The sequence below is a fragment of the Idiotropiscis lumnitzeri genome, chromosome 5 (genome assembly GCF_059441095.1).
Source record: "Idiotropiscis lumnitzeri isolate Australia: NSW breed Sydney's pygmy pipehorse chromosome 5, RoL_Ilum_1.0, whole genome shotgun sequence".
Taxonomy (NCBI): Eukaryota; Metazoa; Chordata; class Actinopteri; order Syngnathiformes; family Syngnathidae; genus Idiotropiscis; species Idiotropiscis lumnitzeri.
The window spans coordinates 28617477-28637985 of NC_142395.1; the positions used below are offsets into that span (position 1 = coordinate 28617477).

At 41.1% G+C, this 20509-nt stretch overlaps 1 protein-coding gene across 1 annotated transcript in view; it reads right to left on the reverse strand.

Annotated features, from left to right (window-relative positions):
* Positions 1-18872, reverse strand: part of plekha7b (pleckstrin homology domain containing A7b) — a 60467-nt gene extending 41595 nt beyond the window's left edge. The window contains exons 1-3 of the mRNA XM_088297113.1: positions 18770-18872; positions 18591-18667; positions 18440-18497 (exon numbers count right to left, since the gene is read on the reverse strand). Coding sequence (XP_088153239.1) covers positions 18440-18497; positions 18591-18667; positions 18770-18852 — 218 coding nt within the window. The 5' untranslated portion in view covers positions 18853-18872. The remainder of the gene's footprint in view (positions 1-18439; positions 18498-18590; positions 18668-18769) is intronic.
* Positions 18873-20509: the final 1637 nt, after the last annotated feature.

The window sequence follows — 20509 nt, forward strand, 5'->3', positions numbered from 1 at the left end:
ACCTTCTACAGAGCGACGTGACTGAAACTCTCACGCGGTGTGCACGGTTCTGCAAATAGTTTTCATGTGTGGCCAACTGCCTGCAAGTAGTTTTGTTGCAGAATGGTGTCATAGCGTCACAGATGTAACGGCCAATCAAAAATGACATGTTCCGCAGCATGATCACTCACAACAAATATGTTTCTGGGTATCACGCGAGCTCCAGCCATGCCAATAAAAAACATACATTAAGTCATTCACTACCAGCCGAGTAAAACAAGAAAAAAATGGATCTTTGACGTCTTTAGCCGTCAATGGCAGTCAATGCGTTGGTAAATTGTCACTTTTGAAACATTGGTCAATGTCAACTTTGCATCAGAAGTGACATTATTTACCGAATGACGCTTAATGACAACTGTCATAAGGATTTCTTCACGTTCATGACAGCAGTCATGTCATGATTATGTCTTATGAACAAACTTCAAATAAAGTGTCACGCTCGAATTCTTCTAATTTCGTTGGAGCGGTTAGGCAATCTACAGACTGATTTATTGATGATTGTTCAGTTCAGTCATATTCGGTCATAAAATGATGAAATTCAGATCGTCTGAGAGGTTATACATATTTTATGATATCAACTCTTTGACCCCGGAATAGATTATTTACTGTATAATTCCATTGCTTTTGCCTGAAAGAGATTCACATGAGTATGATGAAAAAAACAAATATTATGACTAATGAGATTTAAATATTCAATCAAACAGAGGTACTGGTAGACTAGTGATCACCCTAAATGGATAGATCTTTCTCAACCTTTGAGTTTCATCTGCAAATTGTGCACCGCAGTGGGTTCTACACAATTTTTGGTTTTAAGATCAGGCACAAATACTAAAATAAACAAACGTGGCCTACCTGCAGGTTGCCGAAACCACTTTCATGCAAAGGTCTGTCATCTCTTGTCTTGTCCTCTACACACTTGTCTGCAACATGACCCCGTCTGATTTGACTGAACGGGACCAGCTCTTATTTGACATACAAATTCCTGTCAACTGGCACACACGCTCACACAAATTGCATATGTCCGCGGTAAGATTATCTTTCTGATCTCTGATCTCCATAATCCCTCAACATCCGAAATCACATCCACAAAAAAAAAAAATGCTCTGGGTTCAGCACGACCTCGTGTTTTCTCATTTGAGTGCATCATTAAATCCCCTCTGAGCCTGGTCATCAGACTAATTAAACTCAATTAGCTCTTAGTGCAGCACTTTTCACTATTATGAAACAACCATAGCACAGTTATACGTTTGTAATAGTGCTAGCTCGCGCATGCTAGCCCGCGCATGCTAGCTCGCATGGTGGACAGCTTCCCTTTTGTCCAGCTTTCTCCCGCACGTACATACTGTTCCGTTCTAACATACTGTCTCAGACCATCACCGACAGTAGTGTTCAGAGGATATATTTGTCACAGTCAATATGTGTCTTATTGTAGTCTCAGACTTTGCCAGCAGGGCCTGCTAACATGCACTGTAAAATGCATCAAGGTAATCAAGCGCGTTGCTCAATTGCTAGCATGTGTACAGATCTTTGGATCTCAGACTATTCACAAGGCGCTCGGCATTACAGGGCGCCTCACCCGTTTAGGAGAATATTTGTGAATTTAAAGTGTGCCTTACACATTGCCATTGCCTATTTCAAGAAATGTGACAGATATATAATCATTCACAAAGTTATATTCATCGAACAGAACTATCAAACACCTAATAACTCCTCCTAAAATCCCGTCAGGTTTCTAAATTATAGCGAAAACTAATGAAAGACAGATGGAAGTGGCAGTGTGTATCAAATTCTGATGAAAAATGCATCATGCAGAACCAAATATTATGCAGATTGATAACACCATTAGTCCTTTTGGAATTGCTAAAGCTGCTGGTGATTAGGTTGTCATCTCTTTGGATGCAAATAATTCAGGCACATAAAATGCAGTTTGTGCTTCATCGTGTGGCTCCCTCTGAGGTGCAATCCTTAGCCAGCAGGGGGCAGCACTGGGACTTGCTCTCCTCTTAGGTGCTAAACTGTTGCTTGTTGTTACGTTCACACTGCTATTATGTCATTTTTGCTCACAGATCACAACCAATCAATGGACCGCTCATATGCCAGAAAACTCCTACGTTGAGGCAAAACTGGAAAGAAGAAGCAGACGCATCATTGAACTCTTGTTGGAATCTGGATCGGCATCTCAGTGACACATATTAACAAGACACATTTGGCTAAAGTTTACCCACATCGTTTGCTTGCTTTGCTCACAGACGCTGGCAGGCTATCGCACAATCAATTTAAACAGATTAATTAAATACATTAGGGGCGTTTGGCTTACTTGGCTGCGAGCGGATAACTGAATTCACTGGTTATTTTTAGGACGTCTGTATACTGAGAGGGGATGACTGTCGAGGCTCATTAAGTCAGTAAAGTGGTCGAAGCTCTACAGTCGAACAACTCGAAAGAGCCTCGCGAGCAGGAGTAAGATTTGAGCAGAACGGTCCCCTTTTACTGGAATTTGCTCGACAAAAGGTGATTTGCATTTGTCACAATCTAGGGAATTTAAAAGGTCACCGTTTTAATAAGCAGAGAGGGAGTCTTCATTTTTAAATACCGCAACCTTCTGCTCGGCATCACCATTATGTCTTTTCTCCCAGGAAATGTCCTCCCTATTTCTGGGTGTAATGTCCCATGAGCCAATTTTAGGTGCGCCATTTTTCACGTCCAGACACTCAAAGTTGCAGTTAACAGAGCCATGACCTGTAGCAGCTAAGCATACAAATGAGGTACAGTGACTGCTGGCCACAAGATCCCAACAGTTTTGACATCAGAGCAGATATTCCGCAGTCACGCTGCATGAATCACATCACACACAAAAAATGCAGACAATTCCTATTAAAGCATTTCCCGCTGCTCTTGGGTGACATTTTACACTGACCGCTGGCCACTGCAAGATGACTTAGAAATGGATACAGAAAAAAAACTGCCCAGCTGACATTGAGATCCATCATAAATGTGCATTGATCCATAATAGACTGATACGGTTTCCACGTTACAGTCGGACCCAACTGAAAGTGTTACTTGGAGGACTTTAAAAAAAAAAAACAACAACATACAAACAAGTTTATTTCATCTTAATTGGATTTTAACCTATTTTAATTACACAGTATTGGCTAATTTCACATGTAAACATGAGACTCATCATTGCTGCACACGGATATGATTATGTAACTTTTTTATTTTCAAGAGTATGTGATTATAAATCATTGGATTGTGATTGAGCGAACAAAGGAGGTATAATGGATTTCACTACTTGGCAGAGACTTACTGGGCAAATATACAAATATGGTCAAATGTATGTGGTTGTTTTAAATACACATTTAATTCATCATTTTATGTTTCCTTTGATGGTAAACTTCAACTGAGTGGGAATGAACTCCTCGTTTTTGCTAATTCCATCCGCCAAACTGATGCTTGTTGTGAGTTGAGTCACAGCCAAGGTACGCCGTCCGTAACTCAAGCTCACAAGTTAAAGCCGAAAGAAACCACGGCTCGTATCTCAAAGAACTCGTGTGTCGGGCCACTCTTATCTCAAGGCGCCACTGTGTCCTGTAGTTTCATGCTGAGATCCCCAAGTAGTCAAACATGAAGTCAACTTGCCACGCAAATAACAAATAATCATAGGAAAGGTTGGGTGCAGGAACATCCGAAACAAAACAAACAAAAAAAAAAAACAGGTCAACATAAATATTGCCGTCACGTACCATCATCACAAACCCATGATTTTTTTTTTCATGTGCTGGACTGACACTGATGTCGGCAAGCTGATTTCTCATCATGACGCAGTTTGCTTCATTTACTTGGTTACAGCTGATTTAAATATGACCAAATTAAAGACATTTAATATCATAAAGACAAATTTTCCAATGATGGATCTCATATTGGGCGGACAAACCTTTCCATGAGTAGTTTCTATGTCATCGAACATTACAATTAATGGTTGGTTGTTCATTTTCCACATCTTTAGATGAAGGACATTTGTGTGCACATCCCTTAAGTGTATACAATACATCACTGTATTGTATATCTGTCTTTAATCGCGTCAGTGCTCAGGATGGATGTAAACATTCCATTTTGTTCCCCCCCAAGGAGTGCTCAGGACTGCAGCGCACTCTACATGCAGAGATGCCACCGTATATCCTCAATTACAAGACCTCTCGCCCACGCAATCAGATCGCATGCACGTTAAATTCCCTCTTCTGTTCTCACACTAACGTTCAACGACGTGCAGTCCAAAGCACTTGCGCTGGAATGCTATTGCCAAAAAATGACCCGCGAAGTGAGGGCGTGAGATACACACCTGGAAGCCGCGCGATACACCGGCCGCCTCTTGCAACCGACTCGAGCGGACCGTCCCGGTTGGCCCAACATGTTAGCGGCGCGTCTGTGATTTGCTGCACTCTCCTCAATGGTAGCTGCGCGCCTACTCGCTCGGCTGCTCCTGCCGCTCCAGCTGCTGACGTCCTCTGCTGAGCACGCTGGCATTGATTCATTCAAAACATCCTCCTTCCCACTGCTCCCGTGTGAGCCTGCCGAGGTGCAGCTACAATTACACGCAATCACTGAATTGTTCCGTCTCTGGGGGCATGACGCTTGTGACGGGTGTTATTAAGACCACGGTATCGTTTAAGAGGCCCCCAAAGAGCTAAGTTAAAAGCACAGGTACAAAGCTTTTAGGCAGAAGCCACAATCTTCCACTCTCTACTGCCTCGCTTTCTCTCCCTGAAGCCATATTGTTTTCACACCCCAACTGTGCCTCCTAAACCGAACGGTTCCCCGAGCAGGACACCCTCTCCGCTCCATTTTCTCTGCAATCATCCAGAAACAACATGCATGGCCAAGAGGAGAGGATGTACAGTTGGGGTCGTGACAGGAAAGGATATAGTCACGCTTCTAGCAGATGAAGTAAACTCAGATTAGAGCGCAGGGAAACCCGAAAGGCAAACGACCCTGAGGTCGGATCATTTAGAATTTAAGCATAATCGGTTGTTCAAATACGCCGCGAAATGTGTAAATATGGCATGAACTCACTCCAGCTCTGTTCAGCAAAGCTACAAAGAATGCAGCACGTTTTTTTTCCCCAAAAGGACTGAGGGATGGTGACAGATACGCCAATAACATGATGAGAGGCTGATGACTTTCACTATCTCATTGGCCCTCTCAACTGCCGTATGGCCCTTCAACAAAAATGAGTTCGATACCCATTTTAAAACATTACCAGGAGCTGCTTCACTTATATATACACTTGTACGTCTAAGAATAAAATGTTTCAAATAAATTGTTGTCAAAAGGTTCTTTAATGGCAACAGAAAAAAAAGTGATGGTTTCCGCATCCAAAGGAGTCAGAGGTCAAGCAGTAATTTAAAATGGACTGGGTTGGACTTTTTTTTTTTCTGTACATACATTCCACATATCCAAACGGTACTATTGTGTGACAGTGCAAGATAATAAATGGTGGATATGTATCTTCAAAGTTCTCCAGCCATTCCTTGAAGGAGTGGCTACGATGGTTATAAAGCGCTTTGCAGAATGTAAACAGTACGGCATAAATCATAAGCGCTAAGAAAAAAGCGCCAAGCAAAATAGGTCAAATAGAAACATAATGCCTGCTGGATAATAATTAAAATAAGACATTTAGATTAGAAACACCAATGCAAAAAGATATTTGGAGTTATTTAAGTGCCGGTGTTATTTTTTTAAATAATGGAGCATTTCTCAATCATTGGGTGGATGACGTCTTGCTAAAATGTGAAAGAGAAATTTCTATCGGTCGCAATCTTAGAGAAAATTAAAAAGGTAATAAAACAAGACAACAGCACGGCCGATTATTAAGTACGTTAAATAATGCGTGCTAATCGTCTGTGATGTTCGTCAAAGGCATGTGCAATGATACGTCAACTGCAATGATACAATTGTGTCTGCCGTCAACTCAAAAGTGATACAAATGAATAAATAAATAACGATAAGATCATCATGGAGTCGTTGGACTAATTCCTGCACATTGAAACTCTTTCTAAATTCTCACGAGAACAAGAGCTTTTGCAAATATTGCTCGCACAGGACAACCGATATAACTTGAAACTTGATTTTCTTATCGGGGGCCTTGCTCAATTTCCAACAGTGGGCATAATGCTGGCTGCATTCCATTCAGGTGAGTCAGCGCCGGCTCTATCGTAACTGCGTGTGTTTAATGACACGGTGATCTGCATCTGTTAGGTTCAGCATGACATGAATGGAAATAAATAAAGCCAGCAAATATTATAAAGTAAAATCATTACAGATAGACCACGTTAAAACAATCATGACCTACACGATTGTTCGCAAACAGTGAAACATCTGTTTGAACCCATTTCAATACATAAAGCCAAGTGCATAAAGTTCAGAGCTGCAGACTTTAAGTACGTTATAAGCTTTAAACAGAAAGTTGCCACTCACCCTTAATCAAAATTCGAAAAAATAGTCAATCCAACTGGAATAAAAGCTCCTATCATGTCCTGACGGCAAAGACAACAAGTCGTGTGTGTCTTGTTTTTAGCGTGACGCTCAGTGAAGACTAAGAGCAATGCCAGATGGGAATATCCTCCGTAGCTGCTGTTTCAGCCGTCTCTCTCTCTCTTCGGCCAGTCTTGATGACTGTGAGTAAAACGGAACGCACTTTCATTGTATAGCCCTCTTAAGCCTCTCCAGGGTTGAATAAAACGATAACAGAGTCCACTTCCTCTGTTTAAAGATAAAAGGAAGAGGAAGTCCCACCGGACGTCGTCATTCTTATTGGTCAGTCAAGATGAGTAGCTTTCACCTCCGCGTAAAGTGCTGACCTTGGTCTCTGTCTGCAACCCAAACGTTGCGTCTGCGCCTGATCTCCCCTTATCAGATGACACCGGTGGGCCAGGTGGACGCCGAGGGCGGACAGACTTCAGCCGAGTGGCAAATTCGGTCCGGCTTGCCACAAAAGTCAATAATCCGCAGACAGACGTATAGATAAGAGCAATAAGGTGTGGATGAGGGATGGTGCTGCCTCCATCCATCAAATGGACCACCGGGTCAATCAGTGACAACCACTTTCAGGGTGTTCTTACTTCAAAATAGCATGTGTCCCAAGGACCAAAACAAGTGATGAATAAAAATCTTTAGCAGCCTCAATAGCAATATCTAGTGGCAAGATGCAAAAAAGCATCTCGCTCCTCCGTTGGTCTCAATTGCTCTCGGACAGATCCCATCTGCTTCTAATCTGCATCATCACTTATTCACACCGGCGCCGCAGTGGCTCGGAAATAAGGAGCATTCTATCAGATTGGAGGCTAATCAAGAGTTCAAAAGAATACATTGATTATTTGCTGCTTCATGAATAAGAAATGAGGATGACAATTGCAGCCCTGAACGAAATGGCATAGGGGTTCATTTGCGAGAATTGCTGCAAAAAGTTCAAGAAATGCTGCATAAATTGTACAAAGCTAAAGACGAGCTCTCATTAGTCATATAAAATCTGTGCATTCATCTTTGTGCTCAATATTCCATTCTATTCCAGAACAATATTGAATCAAGTAATCATGACAAACAGATCAGTAAACAGGACCTTAAAAAAAAAAATGGAACATGCAAAGAGTACACATTTCTATTAATATATCACCTGGAATATAACATTTAACTGAATTGAATTCTAAAGATAGAATTATTTTTAGTAAGGTTATTCTTCCCTGATACCACTTGAAGAGAACTTTGAGGGGCCACGCACAAAAATTAAATTGCTGGCGACAGGTTAGAACCCCCCATGCCAGAATTTGCTATCTTGCAAATTTATACAACTGGTCAGTCCAATTACTGACCAACCTAAAGTGTTGTGTTGTGCACGCTCTTTTATGATGTCATACTAATGGTATACGCGTGTGTGTGTCCTTAACAATGAACGACTTACTAATTTAATTTCACTTTGATGACCAATAATTTGCCTCTCTCTTGCTGTACACTCGCTCTGAACCAAAACATCTTTGAATCCAATGCCAAAACCTCCACCAAACAATACCCAGTCTCTGAGATATTATCTAACAAATGCACTTTTTGTGGCTGCCAACTAATCGCTGCTGCTCTCACGTGTGAGGTGAGGCGAGAACAGTGCACCTTTTCTCTCTGCAGTGGCTCCAGTCACACTGGGCTCTGACAGAATGCGGCAACTTTCATCTGAATTAAATCAGAGGGTAGGCGCGCGCGCACACACACACACACACTGTCAAGAGGCAGCTGGATATACTCGGGTGCAGAACTTCTGTCTTGCTCGGCTCGAGGCGTCAGTGCAACCATGTGGTTTGGGTGGATGGATAGACAAATGGACTATAAATCAACATAAATTTGAAAGAGGATGTATTACATCACCATCAGGCAATTCAGTGGTCATGAATCGTGACATCAAGACAGTTAGCATTAGCATGCAAATGGTTTTTAAGCCTTCTGTGATTAATAACTCACGCGTCGAGGCCAGCTATACGCCAACGTGTGCCGTTTAGTATTAAGCGTAGCGTGTGCGTAAGCAAACAAATAATGTGTTAGCGCAGTGTCCGTGCATGCAAAGACAGATGTTGCAAGCGCACAAATGTCGTGACCTTTAAATGTGCTTCACCTTCGGAACACATGGTACCACGATGGGAATTTGGCAAGTAGTGCATCAACTTGCGAGTTTCAAACGAGGAAGCGGCGGCTTAATGGTCCTGTCAGAAATAGTTCAGCTCATCATCCGTTTCGTTCTTGGCTCGAGACTTCAATTGCAACTTAACTGCATTTGCAGAAAATTGGAACAAAGCCTCTCTTTATCTCATACGCGGATATACTCACATTTAAATGAGAGCATGCTTTTGTTTCGCTAAACCCCGGGACTACTTTTTGTCGCAGTTTTTAATCGCATCAAACATCGCCGATATCAAAGCAGGCATTCTCTTGAATGAAACATGACAATATGTTCTACTCCTGCTACACATTTCTTGCTAGGACATATGTGGATTCGAAAAGCTAGTGAACGAATCCTAATCTGAAAGGAATCTGAAACAAGACGTTTTCTTTTGTAATGAAAGGTTAAATTCGCTGTGCTGTCAAGAGAGGGTGCCTCACACTTTATTGATGCTTCTCCACTCTCCTGTAATGGGATCTATTGGATTGATATCCACTAATTGCAACCTTTTCTTTCACATATTTTTTTCCCTAAAGCACTCATGTTTACCAAACAGTGGTCATTCACAACCAGAATTTGTGACACTTGCAGTCTAACAATGATAACCAATGGAATTTTTTTTTTACACCAACATTTTTTGCCATTGCACTGACATACTTACATAAATGTGACACTGAGGAGATTCCTTGTGCGGACAACAATCTCCGACATGCCATTCAAGTTTCTGTTTGAAATCCTATCCAGGGTTTCTTCCTGCCTGATCCCAAAGGAATTTGGACTTGAGAGAAATTTCAAGAAGGAAATCATATCCTGACAGATTTCACTCCCGGCATAGACTTGAACAGCCTGCTTTTAAAAGTCAAACTTTAGTGTGAATTGTGCTGAGTCAACTGAAGGGAGAAACACACTAAGCAGTAAGCAGAAGAAAAAAAAACAACGTTTTCCGCGGTCAACTGTTGCGGAGCCTCACAAAATGTTTCATAAGAGCGAAGGTGATATAAATCCAATATATTTACAATTTGAAAAGCGCTTTGTTTTATTTCCTCTTGATTGGGAGCATTAACATTGCTTCGGTAGTAGCTAGAACAGAGGTGTCAAACATACGGCCTGCGGGCCAGATCAGGCCCACAAATTATTTTAATCAGGCCTGCATGAAGATTTGGTAAGGTATAAAAATGGTTTTGGTTTTCTTGGGGAAAAAAACCCAAGAACTACATAAATGTGTTAAATATGACACATTCAACTACTGTAACGCCAGGACAGCATGCAAATTGCAATAATCTGCGTGATATTGATGACAATTGTTTTATGTCATAGATCATGATTTTACTGGTCCGGCCCACTCTGTAATGGATTTTCCTCCATGTGGCCCCTGAGCTAAAATGAGTTTGGCACCCCTGAGCGAGAAGAAAGACAAAGGTCATTTGGTGAATACTTGCACAACTACTTTTCTGAGCTGAGTGATTGGAAGAGATAGAAAGCTTGGTTTGCAGGAGGCGAAAGCATCATTAAATGGGGATTAAGATAAGCGCCGCACGGGATGCTACAGAGAGAAAATAAAATATTGATAGAGCAATCACATTTGATGAGGTTTAGACGGAAGCATTGGTAGCTTTAGCTTTCATTGCGGTCAACAAACACTTCCTTCTGCACTGCCACACACCATTGTTGACCCATTCCACAAAATCAACTGTGTCCTGCAAGACAATTTTGCGTCATATTCAATCAAAATGAATAATCGCATATCTTGTAACTTCAGAGCAGGTGTTACCAACCTGCTCCTGGTACGGGTAGCCCTCATGGACCGCATAAGTAGACCACAGGTCAAACTGCTTAACAGTAACGTGAAATTATGTTTTTTTTTTCCTGAAATACAGCACTGTTTCGTTCTTCATCTTCCAAATGGACAATGTGTGTCACATTTTAGTGGTTGAAAGTGGAATTACGGTGCACCTGACATGGTAAGCCTTTGTCTCTTTTTTTGGGCATTGTTTTGCTTTCCTCATGCTTGATTTTTAGAATGGACAACATATTGAATAGTGTTATCAATAATCATATCATCCACGTACGCCTGAAATGGGAGTCATTTATGCTTCCTCAGAGACATGACAGAAGTCTGGGCTGACTGCTGCAGATAATGGTATACGGAGTTGATTTATATAGCGACTCGCTCCCTTCAAGGTGCGATTTTCCAATGTCACCTCAGTCTGCCGTTCACATGATGATGATGATGATAATGGACGCTACCACTGCTTCATTGACACGCTGATGACATATAGAACAACTGAGGGCTCAGTACCTTCCTCAAGGATACTTCCTTGGGGCTGTGGAGAAAAACATCCTGGTAATCGGATTCTCGTCTCACTAGTTTGGGTCAGAGAGTCTGTTATGCTTTTATTTTCTACTTGAACTACCCCAACACAGCACGTGCTTTGTCCGAATTATCTTCGATTTCCTTACATGTGAAAGGCAATCAAATAGAGCAGACATTGTTAGAATAGCACTGTGATTTACTGATGGCGCTTGAGAAGTGCCGCCAATAGCAATGAGCAAAACTGCCCAAATATAGTGAAGGTGTGCCAAACATTTGTAAGGAGACCTAAGTCTGTAAATGCTGTCAAATGTGCATGAGAACTCTTTTGAGTAAATGCTATGTGAATACTTATGTTTAGTATACAATTGACTTACGAACAGTCTCGGGTGTATCGGGCCTCTCGCCCAATGTCAACATCCAGGGTGAAAATGCCACCGTGTGTGGCGTATGGTTGTACCAAAAAGTCTGGGAGACGTGCTACATGCATATTTCATGGAAAATAATTTGAATATAAATGTTCTCTTTAAGATTCACCTGCATTATGTAATCAGAACCATGAACAATGAAATGAAAGCAAAGCCAATCCAAAAAAAATAAATTTCTGTGAAATGTAAATCAGTTGTAAATCTGTAAAGTTCGTTCTTTTGAGAGGCTCTCGTTACTCCATCCGGGGATTCTAAAAAGCTCACCGAGAAGTGTGCAGTCCTCGCGACACGTGCCTATGTGCGGCTAGACAGCCAGCGAAGTAATGAAGAAAACTCCGTAGACAAGGCGTACTTTTCTTGCTTTTATGAAGTGCTCTTGTCCTTACAGACAACAATTGTAAGGTATATTTGTAAATATAGTAACTGCAACAAAGAAGAAATAAACAGAGAGGATTAATATACTGCATGTCGGTACATGAGCAGTTAGCTTGATCAAACAACCTGCGTTCAAAATAAAGTACACACTTGACCTAGAAATAAATGTTTATGAAATTAGAAACACTCACAAAGACGAAAGTCTTCCAAGGCTCAAGTGTTCTGGAGTACGTTTACCACGGCATGAGCTACTCTTATGCAAATACGACAGCATCTTCTGTCTTTTTCTACGTCAAAGATCCACTATTGACCAGATGCGCTAACATCAACGAATTCGAAAACGATCCACAAAAACAAGACTTCTTACTCTCACATTTTTATTAGTAGTTTTAACAGCTTGCACTTAGCAATAGAGAATAATAATTATTATATAATTATTCATGAGGAAATATGAACTTTTTCAAAATCTTTGACTAACACAAACCTGTGAAATATTAATGACTATTCAAGACATGACAATAAGTGTTTTCAGCGAAAAAAACAAATTGTCAGTAAAGGTTGCAACGTAAGATGGCTGCCCCCTGGGTTCTGCAGCCAGGTTTTATCGAAAGTTGTTTAAATTTTAACTTATATGAAGCATGACAGAAAAGTTCCAGGACAGCTGTCTGAGAAGATACAGGGCCCTATGTTTGTGGCCAGCACAATTTGAGCACAAAACACAGTGTGCACGCGAGGAGTTTTCTTTCTTCAGGTATTTTTTTTTCAAACTAACGCAAAAGTGGGCCAACACAGCCAACTCTCGCCCATTAAAAGCAGCTCCAATCATTCCCTTTAAATTTAGCGCACATGTACACGGCATGGACGAAGCATGCAAAGTACATTTAAAAGGAACTGTAAGATTTCCACTTGCGGACGACGTAAAGTGGCCACTGTGAATGGGCGCTTGGAGACCGCCTTGCATGTGACAAATGTTTTTGAATATTCCTTGAAAGTTTACTGATCTTAATCATTAAACTGTCCAATCATACACATATTTTAAGAGCAAAGTAGTAAAAATGACCCTCGCTGCATAATCCCTTTTGAACTTTAATTGGATAAGTGCACAGTTCAAAAGATACAGCCCTCTTAATCAAGCGACACAGATGTCTAATTAGCCAAGATACGCAAGGGACAAATGGAGAAACCTGGCATCATTCACAACTACAGTAAATCAAGGAGCTAAACTGTTGAAGCACTGTACTCTCTTCCCAATAGTGAATAATAGGATGGCCGAGTGGTCTAAGGCGCCGCGTTCCGGACCCAGTCTCCCCAGGAGGCCTGGGTTCGAATCTCGTGGCTGCCAGGATGGCCGAGTGGTCTAAGGCGCCGCGTTCAGGACCCAGTCTCCCCAGGAGGCCTGGGTTTGAATCTCGAATTTCCCCATTGTGGGACTAATAAAGGCATTATTAATCATTAATAAGTGGCCACATTAACAGAAAATGTCTCCCAAAAGAGTTGTGCATTAAACGCAAACTCAGATTACACTAATCACCATTTCTTCAAGGAACTATCTCGAAGTCCATCCATCCATTATCCAAACCGCTTATCCTCACAAGGTTCACGGGCATGCCGGAGCCTATAACAGCTGTCTTCGGGCAGGAGGCAGGGTACACCCTGAACTGGTTGCCAGACAAACGCAGGGCCGATCAAATAAGCGAGATTGGTTTTTTTTCTATCCAATCAATATCAAAAGTTTTAATCAGGTTTGGGGTGTACGCACTGTAACAAAAAAAAAAATGTTAATTCCCTTGAGTTTTCAGTTGATTCAAGTTCCAGCCGTATCCCTTAGTCAAAAAAAGTGGCTAAAAGAATGAGAATGCTGATCAGCGGTGTGTTCAAGTTGTCGGGGGATCGGGGGATTCTCTTCCCGCTTTATGCTTATCATGCTTAAAGAAATTTCATTTATTGTCATGTGTGAAACATGCAAGGCAATCTTTAAAGTTTAAATGCACGCTTTGGGGTTTGTTTGCATACAAGGCACATATTGCAGCAGATTTTAATGCATTCACTGTGCATACTGTAGATCTGTCAGCGGTTAAGTACGCTTAAACTTCCAGGATGGCCGAGTGGTCTAAGGCGCCGCGTTCAGGACCCAGTCTCCCCAGGAGGCCTGGGTTCGAATCTCGAATTTCCCCATTGTGGGACTAAAAAAGGGAATATTATTATTATTATTATTATTATTATTAAACACCAACTTGAATTCCTGAGACCAAATTCATAATGTACAAATTGCTCTTTTGAGGTTGTTTGGAATAAAGCTGTTAAAAGGCTATTTACAGAGCAAAGTATCTCCCCTGTATTTTAATGACGTTACAAGAATGTAAAAAAAAAAAAAAAAAAAAAAAAAAGAAAAAAAAAAAAAAGCTAATCAATTTTTATTTGGTCTGTTTGAGCCCAGTGGGATTTTTTTGGCCTTCTGTTAACATTCCCAAATTAAAAAAATAACTAAAAAATAAAATGAAGGAAAAGTATGCAATTTAAGAGCTACATGAAAGCTGGAAAATGTGTTTAATTAAAGGGGAAGTCACCCCCTCACCCAAAAAAATCAAAAGTTCTATGAACCTTCACTAGTCTGAAAATGGCGTTCTGATGAATATTGCATTTATGGAATATGAGTTAAGACGTAAAATCCACCTGGTTTTAGCCACATCAATATTAAACAGAATGTCATGTTTTGACTGGTGGGCTTGCATAGAACATTTTATTGTAAAGAAGATTTTTTCCCCTTTGAAAAAAAATAAGCGTGTTCAAGGTAGCTCAAGTGTCTTCCATGTTGCAGTGATGTAGTCATGAGCTCCCGCCAAACCCGACTGAAGTCTTAGCCGTGGTTACAGCTCACTATGACGACAGCTAAGTCGCCTCTGGAGTCTGGTCAATGTCTCATCAGAGAAGAGACTCACTGGTCTTAGTTCGCAAAGCTATTATTCAATAAGTATATATTCAATAAAAGAAATCATCATTCAGCGCAAGAATCAAGCCTCTTTCTGATTTGGCTAAATATTCGAAAAGTATAAGATATCTGCCGATGTGACTGCAGCGTAAATAACAGATCGGACGTACGCTGACAATTCGAGCCTGACTGACAGCATCGGAATTTGCTCCTCTGTGATCGGCCAGACCGATACAAATAAATCCAGCGTAGTCCTTAAAATACAAACGCTCATAAACTGATGTAGCACTTGGACCTGCAGTGCAAAACAGAAAAACACGCACACAAATCCAGCTGGGCCATATGTAGCCAACAAAATTGATAGACTTGACATTCAAGCTCCCATTTATTAATCCATGCTGTCTTTTTGCAGCACAGAAGACAGAAAATGCATTCTGCACACAATAAATGTCTTCACAACAACAAATACAATCGTTATCAAGCAATTCCATACTTACAGTATCTTGTAATGTGTATTGTAAACTTGATATCAGCGGACTACAAACCTCTTATCAGCCACGGACAACCAGACAGACTGCAGCTAAGTTTATATAAAACGGTTTGGGTCATGACAAGATTAAAGGTGATGCAACAAACCAACCTTGAACAAGTCATTTTAAAATCCACTGCCTTGTAAAGCATGTCAGACTAGAAAGTACTTGGCTTGTATATCCAATTATTTCTACATGGCCGTGATAAAGTGCTGTCTGCAGATGACAGTCCAGACTTGAACTTTTTCATGTTTCTCACCAGAGAATCTTGCAAACATATATATATATATATATATGTTGTTTTTTTTACTTTACAAATATTACCTACATTGTAGAAGTATTGTTGGTATGTATTTAAGTCAGTTTACTTTTACTCCCCACATTTGAACACAAATACTGTATGTCGGAGCAGATTTTGCTTTGCACAGTTTATTGCTTGTTTGTTTTTCAGTTAATTGATGAGCCTATTTATGTAGGAGTTTTCGGCGGTTGACAGCAGCCAGCATGGATCTTTATCTTATCTTCTGCTCACTTCCAAAGTTCCTCATTCTCATCTCAATCAGCCAGGGAAATGTTAATCCTTTTGATTTGGTGACATGGACATAGGTAGGGATGTCCACATGAATTTTGGTGCCAATTGATCACCGTTTTTGGACGTTATAAGCAATGAAAGTACAATGGAAACTTTGTAATCGGTGCCTTTAATGACTCAGAGCGAAACATGGAAAGAGCGGAGAAGGGGGCATGGCCATATTCCTCATTAAAACTAGGTGATTTTTCAAGTCGTCACTTATTTCCTAATTTCTCCAAAATGAACGGATAAAAAAGAAAATGATAACTAATTTCAGTTTCCTGATCAACAAAATATATAAACTGAGCTTGATCGTGGAAAAATGAGCCATCTTGGCTGGACCGATACTATCTGTACGTAGAGTGTAAGTACTTTTACCACCGCTGCTGCCTAGATGTGATTTTACTGCAGTCATGTCTGCCTGCAGCACATCCAGCAGCAAAGAATCTCCGTTGGTCCCCAGAGCAGTGAGCTCTCTGCTGCCACTGCAGACACAGTGGTAATTTCTCCAGAACGAACATGATTTCACCAAGATGCAGTGCATGTGTGGGTTTAGGGTTGGACACTCTGATCCTTCTTTGTGGTGGATTCATTTTTCATGGGAGGGGGGGGGGGGCAGTGGCTTAGTCAGTAAGGACCGAAAGGTTATTGTGTGATCAGGAAGTTCTCCAGAACAAACAAATACTATTAGATAATAATTCAGCAGATCTGGCACGGTCGGCGTTCATAAGAATAGCATTGCAAAATATTGGTAACGTTCTGGACCTGGTAGTGATGAATGTCTTCTTTTGTGTTTGTTCTCTTGAATCTGCTTTATTTTTGTGCCAAAGGGCACTGTGGAATAAAACGATGAATTACAGTGAAGAATTGAAGTGTTTATAAGTGTATGGAAGTACATTACATGATATAGGATAAGCATAACATAAAATACAGTAGAGTTGGACAAGTTGATCCAACGTCATGAGAGACATATTAATCATTCATAATGGTGGACTGGACACATTGATTTTTCTTCATGATGAGCACACTGGTCCTTTGCTGTCATGGTTCCACTCATGCATAATGGAGACTTTCGCCCATATAGACAGAATAAACTTCAAATTACTGATATAAAAGTGATTGATGATGGTGACAAAAGGTAAAAGACCAAAGACTTACAATATTACACAATGCCAGGCCCACGGCACACAGAGACTAAAAAACGGGCTGAATTGAAGTGTCCTGCAATGTGCAGGTCAATGAATGAGGTGCTCAATCATTGCCTACAGCCTCTCCAAATAGCTACGCTTAATCCTTTATTGTCACCCCGATGCCTATTTTAGTGGCTGTCAGATTATTTCTTGACAATCGCACCATGTTTTTGTGATTCAATAAAAACATATAGTACAGTATGCTTTACGATCAAAATTCACTTACGTACCTGGTACGACAGTTGACTACAAATAATGTATCATTGTGCAATGTAGACTGACGGGCAAAACAAGTTAATGCCCTTTCGTCAAATGATATGAGATACATAATTAACCTTTGTGTCTTCTTTTGTGTTCCCTCCCCACTTCGCGCTTCACGTTTTGCAGCTTCAGCGCTTTGCGTGTTTTTTCAAAATATTTATTAAAAAAAACTGAAAAAAATACACTCATATCGGCAGCCATATTGCAGGGGGAGTCACAACGGCATAATAGAGGCCTAAATCCCCCCAAATAAAAATGAATTATCATAATTAATATTATTATTATTATAATAATATAATAATAAGTCAACCTCTACTTTACATTTTTTCACCAACAAGGGATTACTGTTTGCGCCTTGGCTGAATAAAAACATAAATGTTCCTCAAATGTACAGCAACCAGCTGTTTGCTCAAGATGAAGGCAGATCCAGGTATGTGATGTAAAACCAAACGTACTGCACTATTATTCGCTTCCAAAAGTTGAAAAGGATAGACACCATTGCACTATTGGTTATTTTGTCGGCTATCAACACTTTGATTGAAAAAATGCCAAAACTAATCACACTGTAGTTTGTGACTTTGGGGGAAAAAATCTGTCCTCCCCGCTTCAATCATGCAATCGTGTTATACATCTCTGTCACCACAAGGTCACACCCCTCTCCAGCAATCTTTATAGTCTCTCTCTCTCTCTCTCTCTCTCACTCTCTCTCTCTCTCTCTCCCTCGCCACACACACGCAAATGCATACACGCACGCACACGCACGCACACACACAAAGCCTCCACACCTACCTAATGGAGAGAGTAGAGGTCCTGCATAGTGCACGTGAGGAGAATTTTAATTTCCTTCTTCCTGCTCCGCTTAGGCGCTACTTTTAATCACACCGCAAGCAGCAATTATTTGTGTCACCAACCCAGTGGCACTAATTACTGTGTTATTGTTTCTCAAGTTGAACTTAAACTAACTGCTGGACAACATGTTTGCAGCATCGGCGACCGAGGACAAACCTGGCATTCCAGACGTGCCTGAACTACACACGGTAAAACACTTCGAATACAAACGGCATCGCATTTCAAACGAGGCAAACAATGCAACGACTAGCCACTCACTTGATGAAGTAGCTGGCTCCTTCGTCCGTGAATCCCTCTTCCCATCCTCTCGGCAAATCTGAAAGAGAAACGGGACACCGAATCAAAACTGCGACGAGCCGTGCGCCAAATCCCCGCAAGCACTCCGCGATTCAGACAATCTGCGGCGTACCTGAACGTATCATGTGTCCGGAATTAACAGGTTCGCCAGTTCGCGGGTGAAGCCAAGTGGTCCCGCGAGTTTTGTCGCTAGAAGAAAGACACCTGTTACTTACTGGACGATGTAGTAACAAACCTCGCGGTGAGTAGTCCAACAAGTACCGAGGGGTAACTACATCAAAAGTGTCTCACTTGATAAAAAACACTCGGCCATCCCTACAAACTCCGTAGGACCAGTGGTCAGGTAGGGTGTCCCGTCCGAGAGGTGCCGCCATGATTCCTCCAGTCCTCCGGCTCGACTTCTTCCCCCACTTCCCCTCCCCTCCCCTCGCCCTCGCTGTCCCTTCCCTCTCTTTCTCTCTAGCTCGTCCATTCTCGCTCCACCGACTTGTCTACGGTGCTCAAATAATCCCACCGCTAAAGCCGCACACTTTTAAAGGGGCCGAAAGACGAAGGCGCCATCGACCTTGCTCTGTCGCTGTAGCGTTTGTCGGGTGTTATGGAAAGCCGAATGAACATTATTCCATATCCTGGACCGTGACATCCATCTTGTACTAGTGTGCTCTTTTTCACCCCGATAAAACAAACCATTGATTTAGTAGTTATTCCAGTGCCACTTTTGACCAACTGGTACTGGTCGTGTTGTAATTTATGATACCAACTATGGAAAAGACCTAAAACATGAGTAACAGCTGTGTCATAGATGAAAAAACATGGAGCTTCAAATGAACTTTATTTTTAGCAATTAAAAACAAGAATAAAATGTTTTAAATTGGGGATAATGAACACAGCCAGTGTTCTGGTAGACGTCGTAGGACTCTAACGTAACAATGATAATGTCTGCAGTCTGGAAATATTTGTTAGAAAGGGACAACAGTGCAACGGCAACTTGCAATGTGTGCAAAATGAGAATTTCGCCTGGCAGAAAGGATAGAGCTATTTTTTAACACAACTAATTTAATACGCCACCTGAATAACTGATGTATATGGAGCCCCTTATAGTGACATGGAGGGAAAAAAGAAATAATGTTTCTCATCTTAACGAGAAACTTTGTCGTCCTAACTAGAAACTTTGTCGTTTGGACGAGAAAACTTTCTTGTCCTGACGAAAATGTTTCTCGTCAAGAAACTAAGTCCTGCACTGTCATTCTTACACAGAAAGACAAACCAAAATGGAGCTACTACTTTCTCAGAAACTTTCTCATCCAAATGAGAAGTTGAGAACGTTATCTCTTCAGGACGAGAAACTTTCTCGTCAGGACCATAAAGTTTCTCATCAGGGCGAAAAATGAAAAATAATCATTAGAACCCTATTTTTAAATTAAATTATTGATAGAATCCTACCAGCCATTTTTTGAGTGTGACAATTAAGAATGAAATGAAGCATGTGTTGTTAAGATTTTCTGATACGGACTGTTTGGGCCTGAAACATATTTCTTTTTTCCATTACCCATGAGAAAACCTGTGTAAAAATGTCAACAACGGAATGGAATTTGCTCTAAGTTAGAGGTTCTACTTTACTTACTCTTGACATAGTGCCTGTATCAAAACATGCATTTATGCATCAACAGAAAGTGAATGAGTGTGGACCAAACGGTGAGTGAAGCTTTTGGCTGCATCATCTTCTCTGTCGTGTTTTTTTTTTAGGGGGGGGCCTTTCCTGACATGTGCTTACACTGCATTAAACAGTGTTATTTACCAGAGCTGCCCCTTCATTTCACTTTAGGCTTTGTGAGTGCCGAACACAGCATCTTCAATATATCCTGACAGGTTCCGTTTACAGTATATCCTTTGTATAGAGAAATCGTAAAAGGCGCTTGTCAGTGCAGGGAGAAGCTAGATAATGTCTTTTGTGGATTCCTTTAAACAGACCCAGGCTACACATCCAAATATTAGTTGCACATGGTCAGATATAAAGAAGTGCTGATTTTG